The sequence below is a fragment of the Alexandromys fortis genome, unplaced genomic scaffold (assembly GCF_014885135.2).
Source record: "Alexandromys fortis isolate MF-2015 unplaced genomic scaffold, M_Fortis_MF-2015_v1.1 scaffold_190, whole genome shotgun sequence".
NCBI classification, from domain to species: domain Eukaryota; kingdom Metazoa; phylum Chordata; class Mammalia; order Rodentia; family Cricetidae; genus Alexandromys; species Alexandromys fortis.
The window spans coordinates 1365900-1388493 of record NW_026068059.1 but is presented as its reverse complement, the minus strand read 5'-3'; the positions used below and the strand labels follow the sequence as shown (position 1 = coordinate 1388493).

The 22594-nt window shown below is 49.3% G+C and overlaps 1 protein-coding gene across 1 annotated transcript in view; it reads left to right on the top strand.

Annotated features, from left to right (window-relative positions):
- Positions 1-22594, top strand: part of Grik4 (glutamate ionotropic receptor kainate type subunit 4) — a 425572-nt gene that overhangs the window by 267683 nt on the left and 135295 nt on the right. The window contains exons 5-8 of the mRNA XM_050120125.1: positions 1570-1667; positions 5535-5700; positions 16359-16537; positions 20830-20883. Coding sequence (XP_049976082.1) covers positions 1570-1667; positions 5535-5700; positions 16359-16537; positions 20830-20883 — 497 coding nt within the window. The remainder of the gene's footprint in view (positions 1-1569; positions 1668-5534; positions 5701-16358; positions 16538-20829; positions 20884-22594) is intronic.

Genomic DNA, 22594 nt, shown 5'->3' with positions numbered 1-22594 from the left:
CTGAGGATGGTGTCTGGGCTCTGACGACACTGATGTGTGCAGTAGAAGCCTCTGCAGCCTGAGGATGGTGTCTGGGCTCTGACGTCACTGATGTGTGCAGAGAATGAGCTCAGACTCTTTCTGTTCCCTCCTTTCCTTCTCTCCTTTTCTCCCCAGTCTTTAGCATTCTGTAATCTTAATTCTCCCTTCCTCTTCTGACCACATGTCCCATCATGCAGCAGTCAGTCATGAATGCAATCTGAGATCCTATCTAAAAAACATCGTGCTAGACATCAAGGCGCCTAGTAGGGTTTGCAATCTAGTGAAGGAGTGAGTCTAGGGAGATGGTTTAACAGGCCAAGTTCTTGCCTCACAAGCGTGAGGACTGAGTGTGAATGCCCAGCACCCACATCAAAGCTGGGTCTAGTGATATGCACCTGCAGCTTCAGTGCTGGGGCTAAGATGGGTGGATCCTCAGGGCTCACTGCCCAGCCTCCCAAACTAGCCAAGCTAGCGAGATCCAGGGTCAGGGAGAAATCCTGTCATAGAGGTTAAGGTAAAGGGCAACAGAGGAAGACACCCAATAGTGACCTCTGGCCTGCACATTACACACACACACATGCACATGCACACAAACACACACAAATACATATGTGCATGCACACACATGCATGCACATATATGCATGTGCTCACACACGTGTGCACGCACACACAGGGACATCTTTATGCATGCACATTCATGAAGAACATGGAGAAATCCAGGGAGAGGAGAGGAGAACTCTGGACCACACCGAACTGCACAAAGAGTCTACGAGGAGAGGTATAGACTAGGAATGTGGGAACCGAGCAGGTCTGGGGAAGAAAGATGTCCAGGTAACCTTTGAAAGGTGAGTGTCTACAGCCCAGGAGGGAAGGTTACTTTCCCAAATGAAGGAAAGCAAGGTCAAGAGCCCCAGGCAGCAGAGGAGTGAGCCAGCTCTGGGGCTAGGCAGCGAGAGGGGCCCTGGAAGGCGACACTCCCTTCACCTTGCTCTCTCTCTTCTCTCTCTCACCTGCCTCCTTTGACTTCCACCGTCTGTGTTTTACCTCTCTACTGGCATCTCTCTGTCCCCTCCCTCTCTGCTCTTCTTCCTCCTCCGCTGTCTTTGCATCTGAGGTGTTAAGAGATTGAATGTGGGTGCCACTCTGGTACCACCTGGACCTTAAATTACAGCAGCTGCTTCTCCCAGCCCTGAGCAGACCAGACAGAGAGTGTGGGGGGCACCTTGGGTTCTCCATTACCTCTGTCCTTCGGTGATGGCCCAGACAATTTATACCCCCTGTTTTCTGGGGCCGTATGTTGTCATAACCTGGGTCATTTCCTCATTTAATACTATCCATAAACACCAATAAAACTGTCCGAGGCCTCGCAGGCCAGGGAGAGAAGGAGAGACTTGGGTTTGGAAGGGGTGGAAAGGGGCCCTGGTGGAGCATGGGCAGTCGGTGAGGACACTGGGTAATGATCTAAGGACTTACTTAGAACAGAGTTTAGCTGCATCATCTGAATTCCATGTTTTCTTTCCCAATCCTTCTCCTACCCTGGCTGCAGTGTGTCAGATCCTCCCCAAGGGAGTGGTGGCTGTCCTGGGACCATCCTCGAGCCCAGCCTCCAGCTCTATCATCAGCAACATCTGTGGCGAGAAGGAGGTGAGTGTGGGGCCGGTCCAGCCTATCGGCTGAATCTTTGAGTGCAGGAAGGGCCCAAGGAGGCCATTAACACATCGACGCAAATGTGACATAGAGTGGCCACCGGTGGAAAGTTTTCTTTTTCCAAGTGATGGAGAGATGGAGGGATGTTTGCCCACAAGATTTCCCAGCAAAGTTCAGTGTCTTAGGGTCCCATGGCAGGACAGTTCCTTCAGTGGTCTTTCTGTTATGCAGAGAGATGGCGGGGGGGGGGGCTGGAGGTTTGGCACAAGGTGAAGGGGGCAGAGGTCTGAGCTCAGCACTCTCATAGATACAGGCTGCTTATTGATGGTCTGTTCGCTAGGATTCTGGGGAAGAATGCCTTGGGGAAAGAAGCCACTGCTCCATTTTATCGTGAGAATAAAATGTAAAAGCCTCTGTTTTCTGAGTGCATGAGAAAAGAGATTTTATTTTGTTTTCCCTATTCACTGGTTCCTGCATTTGCTCTTCCAAGCGTGATGTTGGTCCACAGGTGTGACCTCTGGCTGGAGTCTTTGGGCCCAAAGTGTGGAGGCCTTTCTCTCCGGCTCCGGTTCATAAGAGAAAAGCATCCTGGAAGACAGGTTTCCTAGCAACTTGGACTTTAGAGACTCTGCCTATTGTAGGCATCTTTATGGGCCTTTCTCCTGAAAATACATCCCCAGAAGACAGTGGGCAAGAGAGCCCCACCACCACCACCACCACTCCCGACTCCCAGCCTCTCTGTGGCCCAAAGGCTTTTTGGACCAGTTTGTAGGAATTAGATGATATTCGGTCTCACGGAGAATGTTATAAACCTGTTAGAGACCTGAGGCTTGACTCTGCAGCCCATTTTGTAGTAGAAGCATCTGGATCTGGGAAAGAGTTGGGCGCCCTTTCAGCGAAAGCCCACCATCCCCACAGTCTCCCCACAGCAACCACCCTGACAAAGGAGGGAATCACAGACAGGCTTCCACCTACCCATGCTTCCTAGAACCTACCTCTTGGTTCTGCCATCAGGACTTTGTGGGTAGGCCCTGGATCTCTGGCCTTTCTCAGAATCGTTACATTCAAGTATCTTGTGGCCATAGCCATACCTGTCCGAGGCTGAATTTGCTCCTCCCAGACCCCCAGAACCTCCTTTCCCCCTCTCAGCTATCCTGGAAGATGCGTCTTAGGCCAGCTCAGACCACAAAGCCCCTTCTGTCCTGCCACAATCCCTGCAGCATTTCACAGGCTCAGCCAGGAGCTGACGTTTAATCTAAGTCCTCCTCGCCGTGCTTCAGGGAACAGTCAAGTGTGTTAGGTGGCAGGTTGTAACTCAAGCCTTGGCTCTGATCTTCACCCAGCGAGGCTGCCAACATTTGACCCCCACGTTCTTTCACGGACGGACTCCTTTTCCTTTCTCTTCTCTCCCTCATTCCCCACCACACTCTATCCGCCGCCCTTGGCTATCTTCCCCCAGTCCCCACTCCAGAATGGCCCTGCCGTGGAGCTGGAGCTGTGTCACATTGGCGTGCAAGTCCCTCCACACCGGGTGGTCTTTCAGGACAGAGGTCATGGGAGCCACTAATTTGCAGCATTCCCCCCGCCCCCCCCCCACCACATCCAACCAGGAGGCATTGCCCAGAGAGCAGCCAGGCAGTTACCCCTCCTTTGTCTGGTCATATTCCTTCCAGAGCGACCTTGCCTGCCACTCAGATTATGCATTTTGGTTAATATTTTATGAGGTCCGGCTCCCTGGGAAAAGCCCTGGAGTCCTTGCGTGGGTCCCAGAACTTTAAATACTGCTAATATTTCCGAGACGCTCATGGCTGGCTGCTTCCTGCTTCCTGCTCTCCCCTCAGCCCCACTGTGCTGACTTTTTGGGATAAATTTGCAATAAAGAACCAGTCATGGGTTGATTTTTCTCCAGGAGAGAGAACAAACCAGAAGGGTGAGGCCTAGCTACCCCTGCCCAGGTCACAGAGCCTGCCTCCCCAGTAGCCTCCCAGTTGGCTCCTGCTAGTGATTCACTACTTGCCCCATTTTTGGGGAGACCCTTCCGTCCTCTCCTTTGTGCGGCTAAAGGGGCTTCTGGAAATTTCTGCAATTGGAGTAGAGAGAAGCAGGGGATTCTAGGCGTTGTCCAGGCAGTGACTGGGGGTGGGGGTTTGGGGTTGTTTTGTTCTTTGGACACAATCCTATTCTCTCGTCCTGAATTCTCATAAGCAATTGAGGTCATCTCTGTTTGGATGAAACTTAGCCAGGTTTAATGGTTTGCCCCCAAACCACATTGTAGAGGCCAAACACAAGCCAATCTGTAGAATCCAAAACCATGCGCCTTTCTCCTTCCTGAAGGGTGCTAACCCCCACCCTCAATTTAGAGCTGGAAGTCGTGAATTCCTTGCAGCCTGCAATCTCCAAGAGCTCCTCACCACGGGAAACTAATGGGTGGAGCTTTTTTGGCTAGCTGCTAGTGGAACCCAGCAGGCTGACTGTCACCCAGGGAGGAGTCAAGCCACAGACCCGAATGTCTGTATCTGAATCAGCCAGGCCACCTGAAGGGCTTTGCCCTTCATGCGGCTCATCTGTCACCCCTCTTGCCTTCAAGGTGTACGTGTTACTCGTTTTAGATAGATTGCGATTGCGCTGGGTACAAAATGCAAGCAGGAGGAGAGACCCCCACGAAACACACAGGGTCAGCTCTGATCTCGAGAGCCATCCTTCAAACGCACCACCAGGCGGTTGTCAATTCTGCATCGGGCAATCCCTGGTGGAAAAACAAAAAGCAGAAACCAAAACTATGGTTGTGCCTGTCCGTGGTTCAGGGGCTAAGCCCAGTTGAATTCAGTAATTTTCTCTTCGGGTTTTCCTAGCTCTTTGCTCTCCTCCTGTCTCAATTTCCAAAGAGCTCTGGTTTCTGGCAGGCTTCTCCCTAAATCATAAAAGGATAAGGTGGTGGAATCCTACAGAGACTATCCCAGCATTCTGCCAGACCCCTGGAGCACAGCCTCTGAGCAAAGCCAGGCAGAGGAAACGTCCGTAATCGTGTCTGACTAATCCATTCTAGGAGCCAAGCCCCTCATCGCCGGGAAATTCTTCCTGCTGTCTACTTTCAATCTCACTTGCTTTTGCATCGGTACAAACTCACGCTCGACTTCAGCTCTTGCAGCTCTGAGTACCAGGGATAAGAGTGTCTGAATAAAATCAAGGTGGATGGCAGCTTATTACGATTTAACTTTCCTATTACCTACCAAATAGCCTAAGCTGTCAATAAAGCCGCCACTGATGCCTCTTAATATCTCTTTCCCAGCAAAGAGAGGGAAGACAGCACCTTCCAGAAACATCACTGGTGCGTGCGGTAGGAAGCCAGCATTGCTCTGATGAATCCAGGAAAGGCATTTGTCTGTCTGGCTGCATCCAGACCTCTGAATGCTCCTTACATTCTTTCCTATCGACCTTCTACCCCTGGAATTTACCCAGATAGCTTATTGGGATCCAGTGTACACCAGCTATGTAGGGTTGGACTGAAGGCCTCTTCTCAACCTATAGGGAACGGTTTGCCTCTTCTTGCTATCTCTGCTCCAATCTATTAACCACAGATAATAAACTGTAAGGACGGTGCCTTCAGAAAGCAATTGGACTCTTACACTGCAGAGGTCTCTAGCCAAAGAGTGACCAGTAATGGGTCTTCCCAAAGGTGTTACCACACCACACTCCCATGGACTTGGAGCTGAGGGTCCTGTGGTATGTGTCAAAGGTGTTTCGTGAAAGAAGGCATGCTGAGCCACAGCCTGGGTCACCACCCATCCTGCTTTTCCTCACCTACTCCCTCTGGATCCTCCTTGCTGCCATTTCTTTCTTTCTTTTTTTTGTTCCTCCTGACAGGTTCCTCATTTCAAAGTGGCCCCAGAGGAGTTTGTCAGGTTCCAGCTGCAGAGATTCACCACCCTGAACCTTCACCCCAGCAACACAGACATCAGCGTAGCTGTGGCTGGGATCCTGAACTTCTTCAACTGCACCACCGCCTGCCTCATCTGTGCCAAAGCAGAATGTATGTATTCCCAGGCTAGCGGCATGCCCAAACACACTGGTTTCATTCTCTTCTACTAGGTTGTGGGCTCCTGGGCTTTCAACAAGTAAGGAAGTGTTGGGGGTGTCCCTAGGATTCTGGTCTGACAGAAAGCAGCTACAATTCTCTCTCTCTCTCTCTCTCTCTCTCTCTCTCTCTCTCTCTCTCTCTCTGTGTGTGTGTAAGAGAAAGAGTGCCCATAAGCACCCTTTGCCTGTACTACCTGGGCACGGAATTAGGTTGCAGGGAGATTGGCCAACTGCCAAGTCTTTTTGTACCTGCAAACTCAATTCCCACATTTTTAGCCTCATTGTTAAGGAGATACAAAGAGGCCCGCGGAGGGGGTGGGGGGATACAAAATTGAATGTGTTTGTACTTGATGAGCTGAAGAGTATCTTCCTCCGGAGAGCAGGTTTTGCTGATGGAACAAGGTCCAAGGTCAATTCCTGATAAAGCATTTTCTTTTTTCTTTCTGCAAACACAGGTTTGGAGATACATTTTTTTTTCGTGTCTCTCCACATTGTGAGACATAAATTTAGTGTTTATGAGATCTAGCTAATTCGAGCCAGCAACATATGCGCCCACGTATCCCAGGTGGCATCTGTGTCCCCGCTCATTGTCGCTCAGATACCCGGCCACTGCTGTGTCCCCGTGGCCTGTGCTTGACGCTAGCATGTCACCAGCACGGGGCAGCTGTGCAGCTTGTTCTGAGCCTGCAAGTCACCATGGCTGTGCTCATGGATGTGTGCTCTCTTCTGCCAGAAGCTCTGTCTTCAGCTTCTCAGAACTGCTCAGAGCAAGGCTCCCTCCGTCCTAGAATCCAAGTAATATCTAAAAGCAAAACCGCATGACAGTTCGGAGCCACCCTGGCAGCAGACCTCCACACTTGACTGCCTCCATGTGTGTTCTTCTGTATTTATCCTCCAGCTTACCTTTACTTGGAGCTTCCCAGGAAACATACTCACCGAGCTTTGGCCTTCTGTGCTTTATCTATTTTTTTTTTTACCTAACCCTAATTATTACAACCACCCAGGGGTATGGAAGGCATGGCAACCCCCATTCCCAAAAGAGTTACAGACCGAGGGAGCAGAATGGACAGCAGAAGGACTGGGTCTGTGTCTGGGGAACGGATGGTTCTGTTAAGAATGGGTATGGATAGATGATGGAAAAAGGCTGAGGAAGAAATTCCAGACCCATGGCTAGCAGGTAAGGGAGTGCAGACGTGGGTCCTATGTTCATTGAGGGACCTTGAAGGTCAGAAGAGGAAACAGCTCCAGAGGATCTCTCCCCTTGCCTAGAGTCCCTCAGCTATTAAGTGGTAGAGTTGAGGCTTATATCCAGGTTCACTGGAAGGTAGTTCAATGTACTGTCAGCAATACCCTGTGTTTGTCAAACTGGGTTCCTCTGGGTCTAAGTGGGCCCATGTAATAGTCCCAGGTTGCTTATGACTATTTAAATTTAAAATCTGAATTAAACCAAATTAAAATCTCAGCGCTGGGTGTGATGGTGCACATTTGTAACGTGAGCCCCTGAGAAGCTGAGGCAGGAGGATTGTTGATTGAAGCCTTTGTAGGCTACAGAGAGAGACTCCGTTTAAAAAAACCAATAAAATAAGATTACATTAAAAATAAACATTTATTCTCTCAGCCCCACTAGCCTCATTCCAGGTGTTCAATAGCCACGTGTAGCAAGTAGTCATCGACCAGTGAGGGCCGGGACCAAACATCGTAGCACCCCAGAAAGCTCTCTTGAGCAGCATGGCTTTGGTGCGAATGTTGATGGACAAAGAGTTTTGTGTCAAAAAGCAAACAGATGAATAGAGAATAAACCTTCATCTTCTTCCACCTTGTGGCGACTCAGAGTGTGCCTTATAGCACAAGACCTTCTGCGATGTCTGTGGTTCCCCAGGTAGTCTCCCACGAGCCTCACAGAGATGCCAGCCCAGGAGTCCGCAGGATGCTACTGTTTGATGGAATATGCTGTATTCTGCCCTCTGTGTGTGGTACCCAGCATCAGTGAGTGATGTAACAGAATCAAGCTCCTCCCCGTCCCTGCCTCATCCTGGGAATTGATTGCCACAAGGCCACTCTAACAAGACTTACACAGCAGGGATTTTAAATGAAACACCAGAAAGCCTTCCATAATATCTGGAGGCAAAAGTTTCCTTGAAGTCTACCTCAGTGTTAGTTAACAATGTCTCACACACCTTTCAGGAAGTTCTTTCTTGTGTCTAAGCCATCTTGCTTATAAACTGAGCCCTATTTCTCTACTCTAGCTATTATGGGGCCTGGGGAAATCTGTGGCTCAGGTGTGTGGTGCACATCTACTCAGCACTGAGTACTTGGCTGGGTACTGCTGCCTCCCAGCTCAGTACTCTTTCCATTAGAATCATGCCTCCTCTCCTCAGTCATGCAGGAGTAGAGAAAACAGTGTTGGGGTTTTAAGGTTCTTCAGGTCAGGCCGCAGCAGAGCTAGGGCTCTTGTTCATGTCCTCTGACTCAGGCTGGGGCTTTCCTCTCTCTTCTGCACCATCCCCCTCCCCAGATCTGTACATTCAACCCCAGCTTTAGTATGGGCTCTGCCTGGTAGGAATGGAGACGTCTGGAGCAGAGGTCCCTACGTCCTTGAGCAAAGGGGCAGGGCAGTGACTGAATGCAGTCCAGGGCCTAGAAGACACTAGAATGTCTGGCCACAGGCTCAGGGGCTCTTCAGCCACAACATAATGTTCTGCTCAGAGAAGTCACTAGATTGCTGTGACTTTTGTCCCCACCCTCCAGGCCAGGGGAGGAAGGTGGGGCAGTCAGGAGAAGTTCAAGGGCAGAGAAGATTAAAAATCTAATCAAAGGCTGAGGAAATGAGGGGCTGCAGGGAGATGTGGCTCAGGGCTCTGGATGAGACCGTCTTCCATCTTCCTTATTAACGCAGGGCCAAGAGACACTGAGGGTAGAATTAGGAACGGGAATCTAATTCTATTTTCCAGCCTTCAGAATCGCATAGCAGGGATCATTCCACGGGGAATCTACCGTTTATGCTCATGCTCCCCAGAAGGAGATTTTTTAATAAGCAGGTTTGGGACTAAGCAGAGATACATAGTAGATTACAATATTTTTCTTTAATGAAAAAAAAAAGTTGGAGCATCTATAAGCCTTTTTCCGACTTAGAGAAAGGCCAAGAGAAGAGATGGGGTGAGTGGCCCTGCCGTGGCCCTCCTAGTCCTCCCACAGAACCCAAAGGAGTTGGCTCCTTGAGGGCTCCCAAGGAGAGCTATGGTCCCCACAGGAGCTGTGGGTCCCCACGACAACTGTTGGAACACACTTGGTGTGATCAGAGGAGGAAGTGGTGGCAAAGACAGAGGCAGGACTTCTGTCTTAAGAGGAAAGAGAACTATCCTGAGGATGAAGGAAAGTGCCTGCCATGCAAGCTGGTGGACTCAAGCCTGGATCCCCGTAGAGCCCTCCTAAAAACCCGGTCTGCGGTGAACATCTGCAATCTCAATGCTGGAGGAGCAGAAATAGGGTACCCCCCCCGCCCCCCTGGACAACCAGGCTAGCCAAGCTGTTGAGCTCTAGAGAGGCCCTGTCTCAAAAAGTAAGGAGAGTGATTGAGGAGGGCATCCATAATCAACCTACACTTGAAAACACACACATATGCATAGTGCACAAGTACACACACACACACACACACACACACACACACACACACACACACACCCTCTTTGGCTGTGGTGATCCAGAGGAGCCATTCACTGCTCAGCAGATCACCTCACCTTTTTGAGCCCTTTTTTCCTGTTGTTGGAGACAAGGAAGCCCACTGAGGTAACTGGGCAGGAAAATACCTGTGCCCAGATGACGGTGCCCACTTGGTTACTGTTATCTCACCCTGCAACACTGGCGGAGGCTGTGGGAACCGAGCAGACATTGTGATTAATACCCAGGACCCTTTTGAAGACTAGCTGGGGCACTCATAGCCAATGCCTCGATCCGCTGTGAGAAGCCTCTTGTTCAAAACAAACTTACCCATGTACCTGCAGGCTGATCTTGGGACCTCAGTGACACTTACTGTGTGCTGAGAGTTTTTATATTATTTCATTTCAACTTTGAGTTCTCGGGTCCTGGCTTTGATCCCTGACATTACCCAAGGAGTTTAAATCCTCGCATTTAAACCAGAGAGCCGACTATAGCAGGTTCTATTATCGGTCTCATTATACGCATGAAGAAAGCAGAGGTGGCGTCCAATTTCAAGGTCACATGGTTCCCACCTCCCTTGGCTTTGTTCACTCTTCAGATCCATGTGGGAGTGAGGACCCCATTTGTCTACATGTGGGGAGCCCAGAGACCTCCCGTGGGAGAGGTGCAGTTGGAGGCCAGGTGCTGGAGTTGAACAGTTGTGCTGGCTCCCCACCCGCTCAGACCTCTGCCTCTGTGGCCTTCTCCACCTTTCCTGTTCCTGGGAACAGCCTCAGGTGGGAGACGGGACCCAACAGGCAGATGAAAGGCACGGTTCCCACGCTTGAATCTGAAGTGTGTCCCCCACCATTCAGTGACCAGTCACTCTGGGCTCCCACCTTCTTCAGCTAGGTAGAGCAGCGCTCAGGAAGTTGAAGGAGGAAGATATTGAGGTTGATGCCTTCCTGGACTACATCTAGCATCTCAAATAACTGACCCCCTCCCTCTACAGAGAAAGAAAAGAGTTGGTGCTGCAGAGGAAGTTTGACAGCCGTTCAACCTGAGTTTGACACTTGGCAAGGGAGGAAAACCCAGCGCGTGGCATGTCAAGGTCACCAGGCACCACATCACACTCATTTAACTTACTCCATGCTCCCCAAAGTCCTTCGCTTAGCCAGTCCATCAGCGTTAGCTGCCCCCCCGCATGACTTCACAGTGCTCTGCCCCCCCCCCACTGGGTATGGAGCTCTCCCCACAGCCAAGTGATGTAAGGAGGGAGACAGCTAGTGGAAGGAGACGGGAAGCGAGGCTGAGGGAACAGCTGAACTAAATATTGTTTTGTATTGTCTTCTTTGAGATGGGTTGTGGGTTGCGTGGGTTGCGGGTTGTGTGTGTCGCAGGGTGGCCTCAAACTCACCATGTAGCCAAAGATAATCTTGAACTTCTGATCCTCCTGTCGCTAACAACTAATTGCTGTGGGTGTGATCCCTTGCTCCATTTATATGGTGCTGGAGGTTGAAGCCAGGGCTTCCTGAATGCTGGGCAAGTGTTCTACCAACTGAGCTACTCCCCAGCATGCGGACATAGATATTTTCTTTATTTTATTTTATGTGTGTGTGTGTGTGTGTGTGTGTGTGTGTGTGTATGTGTGTAGGTATATGTGGGTGTGCTCTGGCATGTGGAAGCCAGATGTTGATGTTTAGATGTCTTCCTCAGTCACTCTATCTTTTCTTTGAATCTATTTATCTATTTATTTCTGTGTGTGTGTGTGTGTATGAGAGAGAGAGAGAGAGAGAGAGAGAGAGAGAGAGAGAGAGAGAGAGAGAGAGAGAGAGAAAAACTTGTAGGAGGTGTTGTGGGCCCTAGGGATCAAGCTCAGGGCCTGACAGGGCAGCCAGCATCTTCACCTGATGGTCATCTTGCCAGTCATCCACTTTATTTGTCTATCTATCTATCTATCTATCTATCTATCTATCTATCTATCTATCTATCTATCTATCTGCTGTCTGTCTGTCTGTCTGTCTGTCTGTCTGTCTGTCTGAGACTGAAACTGGCTGGCTATTGAGATGCCAGAATCCACCTATCTCTCTGAGTACACCCTTCACCTAGCACCGAGTCACAAGCACTTGCCCTCACTCCTGGCTTTTCAGAGTATTAAAGATCAGAACTGGGTCTCTATGCCGTAGCACTTTAACCCTGAGCCATCCCCCTAGCCCATTTTAAATTTTGATATTGTATTCTCTTTGTCCCCTGCAGAGACATCACTCAAGCATCTCTCTCTATCCTTGTCCTGTGGCTGTAACCAACGCTGGCTGCACTTTCACAGCCTTGATATCCTCCCCCTGGCCCTGGGGCCCCTGCCTTCCAGTTCTGGAAACCAGCCTATGCCCTTCCTCCCAGAGCAGCTGCCTATTGGGCTCCACATTGATCCACTTTGATCCTGACCAAGACTAATGGGTTCCCCAGGCTCCTCAGCTCAGCCTTGGCAGACATGCCTGCTGCTAGGCCAGCATCCTGTCCCCATCCTACAAAAGAGAAAGACTTGGGTAAAGGTGGTGGAGGCCTGAAGACAGAGCAGAATTTAACCCCTTGTGAGGGCAGCTGCGCTTGGTAAAGCCTTAGTTCTAGTATCTAGATGTGGGGAGAAAGGCAGTGAGCACACACCCAGTGGCACTGAGGGGAGCATCCTTTCTCTTTTGCAAGTCCCCACTGCCCAGAACCAAAAGTACCCACTTCTGGGACCTGTGAGATGGCTCAGCAGGTTAGAGTGCTTACCACCAAACATGACAACCTGAGCTTAAACCCCTGGACCCACATGGTGAAAAAGAACTGATTCTGAAAAGTGTTCTCTAACAAAATTAATTTTAAACATTTTTTTAAAAAAATCATGTTTTTTGGATTTTCAGAATTAGAGATGCCCTGAGCTCAAAATGCATTCCTTTTTCTCTTCCCACTTCCCATCCACGGTTCAATTCCCTAAAGAGTAGTCCACGAAAGAGCCTTCCGAGAGTTCTTTGCCTCCAGGGATGGGGAAGCAAACTGCCACGCGCGCAGCCCATGGCTTCAGTGAAATGGAAGATACTTCCCTAGTGTGAGCAAGCCTGTCTCCCTGTGCTGCCTAGCTCCTCATGGTCCCAAGGCTTCCATGACCAAGTGTGTTTCTGACTGCCTTGCCCATTGCCACACTCCTTCTTTGCGCTGCTCACTTGGTGACAACATGACATGTCTTGCCAGGTGCTGCTGCTCCCCTGGCCTCAGAGTACTTCCCCTGGTTGCTAATTCAGTCCAGTAAAACAAGAATGGTACACCCCCCTTTATTGGGGATATGAAGAGGTGTTTGAAGTGTTCCCTGACTTCCCTGAGGGAAATCATTCAGGTATATAGTATTGTAACTAGATGGCCCAACTCACATGATCTAACTTACATTTTCCCACCTTTACCATTGTGCCAAAGCAATTGACCTTCAGTGGAAAACATTCTTAAGGGGTTTTTGAGATGGCTCCATAGGTGAAGTGTTGCCACATAGCATGAAGACCTGTTTTTGGATTCCCAGCGCCCACATAAAAACTTGGGAGTAGTGGCATGTGCTTTGCAATCTCAGTGCTAGGGAGGTAAAAGCAGGAGAACCCCTGGGCTTGTCGGGCAGCAGCCTAGCTGAACCGGTAAGCTTCTGGCCCAGGGAAAGGCTCTGTCTCAACAACTAAGGCAGAAAGTGATTGAGGAAGACAGTGGCCATCAACACACACCCAACCCCACATACTTACTATACTTGAAATTTTGTTTTGGATCCTTTCCCTGGCTAATGGTATTAGGTCCTATACTTTCTTGGGGGATGCTGGGCAGTGACAGTAAGTCATGTGATCACAAGGAGGAAACCCGCCACATTAGAGTGTACAGCATGTGGTTTTGCTAAGCCACGGTGTTCCAGGGACAATGTGTGTGGCGGTGGGTTTCCCTATTAGCATAGTTCCCATGGACAATGGCTTTATCAGGACAGAATTTCTTGAAAATTCAGGGGACTGTGTATGCTGACAGATATTTTATGTGATTGACTTTAGGGACTGGGTGGTTGTCCCTGGAAGTGTTGGGGAAGGGAGAAGATGGGTGAAGATAGAGAAAGGAGAGGTGTTCAGGAAGGAGGAGAGGCTTTGCAGAACCCCTTCTGGGTGACTGACATCTTGGTGCTGTTTTATTGACTCTGTATGACAACCTTCCCCCTGGTTTTCTTGGCATGATGGCGTGGTACGCCGGGGACGTTGTCTCACTGACTCCCTTGTGACATTTCAGCACTGTGCAAGCCTCAGTCTTGTGCTCATTTTTGCCACTCTAGGCACCATCTAGGTGGGGGAAGAAATGACCTTCTGATGGGTGGTTGGGGGGGTTCACTTTTTAGGGGTTCTCACTGCCTTCCTCTTTAGTCCCTCCTCTCAGCACACAGAATGTGGGGTCAAGTAGAGGAAATGTCCTGTTCTTGTGTAAAGGACAGCAGAGCAGCCTGGGAGTCAGTGGCCACGTATTGATTGGAGCCCAGTGTACCTGCCAGGATGAAGGGATTGAAGGTTCCCTCAGCTGCCTTTGTCAGGCCTCACCAGTCTGCCCACAGTCCTGCTGTCGCCCCTTGGATTTCCTGACCTCACCCCACTGAATGGTGTTGCCCATTTGATACATTCTTGGCTCAGGGGACAGTTAGCCTCTTTGTTGCCACGTACCAAAGGTTAACAGACCAGGTCTGTGGGGTTCATTCAACTTGTGAATTTTAATCCCTCTGGCGTCAGTGATCATCAGCCCATGCCCAGGACCTGGCCAGGATTCTGGAGAGCTGTCCTGTGCTCTTTACCCTGACTGCCTGGTGAAAATGGTGCCTTTGGGTCAGAAGTTCAAGTATTCATCTGGTGGGGGTTTGCCTCTGATGTTACCTCAGAGGAAGACACAGTACCTCTCTCTCCATCCTGCAGCTGGACCAGGAGGCTGTTCCCATAGAAGTCCAAACCCATTCAGGCCACCAAACCAAACAGGAACGTGACTTAATTTCACTTTCCACTTGACTTACTTAAGCCCCTGAGGGCAGGATCCAGCCTGCTGTTTGTGTGTATAGATTCCCCTAGTAACACACCTCCCCCAATAGGGCCACACCTCTCAATCTTTTTAAAGCTTTTCCATCAACTAGGGAACAAGGATTCAAACATATGAGCCTCCATGGGTCATACCTTGTGGCCCTCATTTGTGAAGCAAGTTATTCCAGCTCTCTCCATCCCTCATCAGGCAGTCCCCAGCTCCCGGAAGGACTTTATCAAAACAGGAGCAGGAAAATGGGTGGCCTACACCTTTCCAGGTTCCCTCCTCCATCATCCAAGCCCTCAAGTTCCCACTCTGGCCGGTTGCTTGTTTCAAAATAAAATGAAACAAAACAAAAACACTCTTTCTGGTTGTAAACAAACAAACAAACAAACAAACACAAACACACCAAGGGCTGGCTTCACTCAAGGGCCCAGGTGCATAGCCATGTCTCTGGTGTGTTGCGTGGACATAGTCCCTGCTGCCACTTGCTTTGTTCCTAGAGAAAACATGGTCTCATTTGGAAAGGGTTGGGTGAAGATCGGAAAATGAGAAATCTAGTCCCTGCTGCCTCCCGCCCATGAGTGACCGGGCAAGTCACAGCATCTGCTTATGCCAGGGAGAGTGGGTGGATGCTCTTCAGTGCCACCTCTGAATTCTGTCGATTGTCTTTAGACCTCAGGAGGGTACAGAAAAGAATCTGCATGGGTTGCAGTGAAGGCATCTCTGAACTGAGTGCTCTGTTAGCCAGCTCTGAAGCCAACAGCACATTAAACCTAGAGTGGTAGAAAACCTGCCTTCTCTTGCCGCCCACAGCATGAGGTGTGTTCCTTACCTCTCTGCCTTCCATCCTTGGAACTTGGGGATTTTTAATACTTTATAGAATTGTTATGAAGACTTACATAAGATAAGCCATGTAAAAAATTTTAGTACATTAGCCGCAGCATAATAAGGTTTGGTAAATGTTACGCCTGTCCTTTCTTTGTGAGCAAATGCCTGCAGGTATCTTTTCAACAAGACTCAAGACTACTGGCTCTGGGGAGATGGTCCTCCCACCACACATCTGCCCTCCCCATGCCTGCCTTGGCAGGGACAGACAGAATTAAGCCCCTCTAATCTCAGTGACATTGTTCTGGATTGTTTCTTCTCACCAAGACCCCTGGCATCAGCCATCTGGGCGTGGTGGGCAAGAGAAGAATCCTTAGCTTGGAGTCTCCCTTTGCCATTTGTTTCTGAGCCCAGGTTTGCTGCTGTTTTATTTTTCATGATTATACCTTGTCCTAGAGTAGCCACAGGATTCTGGGGAGTTAAAAGAGGCTTGCTTGGACTTTTTCCTGAGCCTCGGGAGTCTAGAGGAAACTGTTCCTCCACCGTCACAATGGAAACAAGGACTTTTCTTGGAGGATTTGATGGAGCACTTCTAGGTCCTCCTGAGCACCTAAGAGTTTTAGGTGCAGCATTTGACACTGCCCAGCCCGGGAGCTGCCTGCTCGTAGGATTTGTCTTTCTTAGAGAAGGGACTGAGGTCTAGACAGCTGGCTACACGGGAAGATTCTGGAAGTGGGGGAAGAGGCTCAGGGCTGGTACAGTCTGATCAAGTTCTCAGCTAGTGGGCACAGTGTTTTGAGCGATGCACTGGGGGTATCTCACCTTGTGCTGAATTCCTGAAGGGGCCATATGTTCTACTCTGAAAGTAGGGGACTACTGGTGTGCTGATGGGAGCTTCTGGGTGCTCCTTGTAGTAGACAGCATAACCGAAACCAAAGAGGCAGAGAAACCTACTTGGGGTTTAATGACCTCCCTAGCACTGGCTCTGAGCTGCCTCCAGCCTGAGACACTCTGTTCCTCGGTTTTCCCCGGAGCATCTGTGGAAGTGGCTCTGCATACTCTCAGGGGCTTCTTCCTCCCTCCTTCCCCCAGGCCTTTTAAACCTGGAGAAGCTGCTCCGGCAATTCCTTATCTCCAAGGACACACTCTCAGTCCGGATGCTGGATGACACACGGGACCCCACTCCGCTCCTCAAGGAGATCCGGGACGACAAGACAGCTACCATCATCATCCATGCCAACGCCTCCATGTCCCACACCATCCTCCTGAAGGTGGGAGCCTGGCTGGGTTGGGTGCTGGAAGGATAGTGTATCCTTCCTCCCCTGTCTTTTCTGACTTGAGCTATGACTGTCCCTTGGTCCTGGGCTGGATCTGAATGCTGATCCCCTCTGTCTATGTCTGTTTCCATGGACACCAGTCGCTCCAAAGAGAAAGCAGGATGATGATGCCACTCAGAAACACTTAGCACCAGGTGGGGCTGAGAGACCAGTTGGACCTAGAGTCAGACTTAAGAGGCCCTGGTGAAGGCCACTTGTCAGACAGTGTATACACAGCACCACTCACGTGCAGTGCCGAGTGTCAGCCTGTCCTCAGCCCTGACAATGTTTCAACAGTTTGCAAAGTATCTCCCTGCCATTTCACAGCACAGTCCTCTTTAAGGTGATGTCAGATAGGTTTGTCGTTGTCTCCATTGGGCAGGTGAAGAAGCTGAGGCCCTGGGAGTTTAGCAGCTGTCAGAGGCCAGCCTTGTGGACACCCGGGGTGAACACACCTCGCTTGCTCTTTCCCACAGGGCAGACACTTTCTATTAGGGTTCATGATGTTGTAGAGTGATGGCCAAGCAGACATGTGCATATAGACATGGGACTTTGTCAGAGACAGATCCCAGAGAGAGAAGTCAGGTAACTAGGGTCACATGGACAGCCGGAAGCAGCTGGGCAGCTGAGGTGCCACCTTGCCCCAGTTTCTGTGCTAAGCATGTGTTTCAGAGAACAAGCCTTGCTCTAGGCTCTTCCTTAGTGCCTCAGCCTTCCCCGTAACTGCTCAGGCACACTGACCTCTCTTAATGCTATTTTAATTGCACATTTAAGCACTCCCTGCCATCTTCCACTGGGGTAGCCAGACTCCTCGTTAACCTCTGTCTGGCTGTGCTGAGCCCAAAAACATTCAATGTCTTTTTCTTGCCTTTATTTTCTGCCTCTTGCCTCTCTTCCACCCCTGCCCAGGTTTTCTCCCTCTAAATCTGAGAGTTAATAAGAGATTTGAATGAGTTCTGTCCCTTCAGCCTGTTGCTATAGTAATTTTCCACAGCACCAAAATCACATCTGTCTATGAGCACTCAACTTACGAAAGAGCACTCAAACACACACACACAGAGAAACACAAATGCATACAGATATACACACACAGAAAAATATACAGTCACAAACGCAGACACCATAAAGATATACACAGTCACACTCACATAGACACAGTCACACACAAGAAAGACACAAACACACACAAACATAAACACTCATATACACACATTGTCATACACAGAGAGACATGACCACACACAGATGCAAAATCAGCCACTTATGCACGCACACACACATGCAGAGTCACGCACATACACACACAGAGTCACGCACATATGCACACACAGAGACACAGTTATACACACCTCTTTTTGTCCTTTTCTTCTTCCTTCTCACATTCGAGATGTTGTCAATGAGGTCATTAAGAATGAAAAGGCTCCTGTAAGTTTTGGGGATGAGAGAAGCAGGCTAAGGGGTCATCTTTAGGGGTAAGAGCTGTTTAAGAGTAAACAGATGTCCTCCCAGCATCCCTTCGGAGAGCAGAGGCCGGGGGTGGGGTTCTTTCCAAGAGTGTTCCATGACTCCTGGCAGAGCAAATTGATTGTTTCCCAGTCCCCCATGCTAAGCCCCTCTCCACTAACATTCTGAGTTCGTTGCTGGAATTTTCAAAAAAGTACAGAGAGGAAAATAAATGTCACTCACAACCCATCGCTGAGCCTTAACCTTTCCTAAAGTTTTAATGTCTATTCTTCTTGCTTCAGACATCCCCCAGTTATCCCCACACTGCTTAAAACTTTCTCTGAGAAGCTAGTCTCTTTGCTCAACTATGTATCATGCATTTTTCCACGTCATTAAATATTTCTCTACAAATATTTCAGTGGCTGTATCATTTCCTATCATGCCGATGTCCCATAATTTATTTAACCATCCCTTCATCCTTGTAAAAACAGGTTGTTTCCAGTCTTTTGCTATGATAAATAATGTGAGGGCACACATCTTCATACATAAATCTTTCTGCACGTGCGTTCATGCATATTTCTTGAGCATATGCTTCTCAGAATGGAATGCCAAGTTCAAGCGACACATGCTCTGAAGGAGAGGACTCACCACCCTTAACCGTTTACACGCTCAGATGTGGCATATGGTGCACCTTTGCCAATGCTGGGAAGTTCCTTTAAACACACCTTGTGTTTTCCCATTTCCTTGGGCTTTTTTTTTTTTTTTTTTTTGCAGGAGGAGGAAGTTCTGGGATGTATGTATGTATTTACTTATTGCATCATACTTCTGAAGGCAATTGCCTATACTGGTCCTTGTTATCCGACAGCTGTTCTGGCTGCCCCAGGGCCATCCTTCCTAAACCTCCCCCCCCCCCCCCCCACCAGCATTTTCACAGCCAAACGGATCGATGAGCAGGGTGCTTTGGGGAAACCTGTTCCCTTGCTTCCCACCTGACATCCTGGTAGCCACAGGCAGGCAGTCTCTCCAGCAAGCCTGGCCTTTATCCTTGGGCCTCTGTGGGGCTCCATGTTTCTTTCTCTCTCTGGGGGCTCCCAGGGGCTTTCTGGAGCCCCGCTGTGCACATGGGAGTCAGGCTCTGGTTGGCAGCTCTCGGCAGCTTCTTGATTTCAGGAGGCTTTGCACAGTAATCCCCTACTTTATTGAGTGGCTGTTCCGGCAACGAACTCCATGTTTACCCAGAATTCATCTCTTAAAAACTTAGGATCTCTTGTCTTTTATCTCTAGGACACAGGTTTCACAAAATGGATTTTAACTACTGACTCTGCCCCTTAGCCTGCTTCTGGCGGGATGCCTATCAGCAATAGCTTGTTGTGGGTCTAGGCAGTGTCTGAGGCAGTGGTCCTCTTGTAGTAAAGACTGAGTGTGGGTGGTGGGGTGTGGATGAAAGGTGACATCCTGCCTGTCTTGGGAGTGGGGAAGAAAGTTTTAAAGAGAGAAGGAGCCCTGTGGAAACCTTGTACTCCACTGTAACCCCAAAGGAGCTTAATCTTGACACCAAGCCTTTCTGCACTTCAGGTGCCCATTGGGACCATGGTGATATCAGTGTATCCTGAACTTCCAGCAGCTGGGGAGACACAAAGTTAAGAATGCTCGCAAAGTTATTTGAGTTCTGGGGAGAGAAAGAGAAAAATGCAATTATCCTAGTCTTGTTTCTCCCCTCCTCCGCCACAATAGTCATGACAAGAGCCATCTCCCAGTGGCCCGGGGCTGCAGGATATATTATGAAAATCTAACGGACTGTCAGGAGGGCTGAGGACCCTGGAGAGAGCCAGGCTCATTACTTACCTGATCTCCCTGTCCGCTCCTATAGCACCTGTCACGCTCAAAGCCAGACACCCTGACAGGCAAGGTTAGTTAGGGGTGTTTATGATGGCGACAGAGATCAGGCCAAAGGGAGGCTGTTTCAAAGCCACAGTTCTCAGCTGTGGGATGACACCACACTCCTGTACGGTGATCAAGGGCGAGGCATGTCACCAGCAACTTGTTCCTTAGCAGGAAAAAAGGACTATCAAGTTTGCAAATGATTCACTTGATCTCCACATGGCTGCAGACGCAGCCTGCTCAGGTCCCAGCTGCATTCCGACAAGGCAGGGTTCATCTGGGCATGCTCCGTCATCCTACTCCCAGTCCCGAAGAGTGCTGTGTGTGCGCTTCCATCAAGCGTGTGGCCCTTGAGGAGCGTACAGTTTGATTAAAAGCTTTGGAATTCTGATACATGTGCTCTCATACAAGTGACTTAGTCACTGCTGTGCCAGTTTCCTCTTCAGGAGGAAAGTGGAAGTCGAGGAAGGAAAAATAGTGCTTGTCCCCTTTGGTGAGCCCCTGTTGAAGGCTTTAGAACACCAGGCATAGAATGAACAGTAGGTAAACGTTAGCCATGTTGTTAGGAGTCACGGAGATTATGCTAGGATGTTTCCTTATTTGCGTCATTTCCCTTAACTCCATTCTGGTTCCTGAAATACTCAGTCCTATCTGTGCGAGTGCGTTGTGCATTAGAACAGTAATCAGATATGGGCGAGTCACTTGGGGTCGGGGGGGGGGGGTGCGGTGGAGAGAGCATGCTCTAGAGGCTGATGATTCTGTTCTTCATCCTATAAGATCCAGGGTCGCTTGAGAACCAGTCAAGATGCTCTGCACTGCCTGTGCTTAGGGTTAGTGGGCCAGGTAAATAGTAGACTTGGCACCCTACCGCTCCTGCGCTTGCAGGAGTGTCTCTCTCTAATCGTCTTCTCTTTGCATTGCAGGCAGCTGAGCTGGGGATGGTGTCGGCATATTATACATACATCTTCACCAATCTGGTAAGACCCAGCCCTGCTTCTTAGCATAGTGTTGGCCAGGGTTAGTGGGTGTAAGGGGGTGATGTGGAAAAGATGGCTGGTGGGGAATGGGAGGCGAAAGAGCCAAAACCAACCATCGTGTCTGAGCATCGTGAAGACACAGGATCTAGAAGCCAGGTGGGATCCTCACGCTAACACCTTCAGCCTTTTGAGAACTGGAATCTGGATGCTCTGTTGCCCCCTCCAGTGTTGCTGGTTTTATAGCACAGATTCCTCAGGGCAGCTCTGTGATGGATAAGCTTCCTCAGTGGGTACAGTTTCTAGCCTGCAGTAGAATTCCCCCCAGCCACCGTGATAACTCAGAAAGAGGAAAGTTAGGGCACAAGATGTATGCATGTCTAATTGTTGTATAGCTGTATGTCCCCCCAGGTCATCTTAGCTAAAGCCCTTGTTTTACAGATGAGAAAACTGGAATTTTACTGAATTTATTGATTTAAGTACTAACTTCGCCAAGATCCTAGCCATGTGCCCTTCAGCAAGGCACTGAGCAGTGTGTGGTGTGCTTATCTGTGGAATAGGGACCTGAACAGCTACATCACGGCGTTGTTGTCAAGTTGTATGACAATGTATGTGGAAGCATTTTGAAATTGTAAAGCATTAAGAAATGTGAAAATTTTTGAGGTAAATAGACAATATATGCATACACACAGAGTTAATTCAAGAGTAGTCAGAAAATAAGAAGAAAAGCATAAAAAAAAGCTGGTTTTGGAGAGATGGCTCAGAAGTTACAAACACATACTGGTTTTGTAGAGGTCAAGTTTGGTTTCCTGAACCCACATGACGGCTCACAACCACGTCTAACTCCAGATCCCGGAGCTCCGACGCCCTCTTGTACCTCTGCAGGCATCTGTACACACATGTCTACACTAATACACAAGTGCATGTAAAAAATAAGTTCTTTGAAAATGTATAGCTTTTAACTTAGGAATAATGATGTGGTTCCTAAGAAGTTGCAAAGATAGCACATACACTTGCTTGCTGAACAAGGCTTTCCTTAGGCCACTCCTCTATAGTCACACCTGCTATACCCCTCCCTACCATCTCTAATTCCTACAGCCAGGGACCCGCACTCTGTTTGTCTAACTTTATAGTTTGACGAAAGTGATATAGTGTGTGACCTTTTGTGACTGACATGTTCACTTGGTGGAGAGCCCTGGGGACCCACCTGGGTTGTTGCATCTTTACTGCTGTGTGGGCTTCGGGGTTCAGTTGTACCACCGATTGCTAGGTTAACTGTTCCCAGGCTGGGAAAGGTTTTTGGTTATCCTCAGTATGCTATTATAGATCATCCTTCAGAGAAGAAGTTTGTTTTATACATTGCTTGAGTAGGGGTAGTCATGGCTTTTCTCCTGCTGTGACGGAGAAACAGCAGCTTGACAGAGGACGAGTTTATCATAGTTCGCTGTTGGAGGGGACAGTCCATGATGGTGGGTGGAGGAGGCGTGGTGTCTGGGACTCAGGCTGGAGAGGTTGAGCTTGCAACATGGCTTGTTTTCCCAGAGATCAATGAGTAGAGTGGGATCGTGCTGGAAGTGGGGTCAGTCTGTAGTCCAAAGGGCCCACCCCTTAGTGAGCCACTTCATCCAGCTAGATTCCCCGTCTTCTAAGAACTGCACAGCCTCCCCATGCAGTACTGGCTGGGGACCAAGTGTTCAAACAGGAGAGCCTGCGA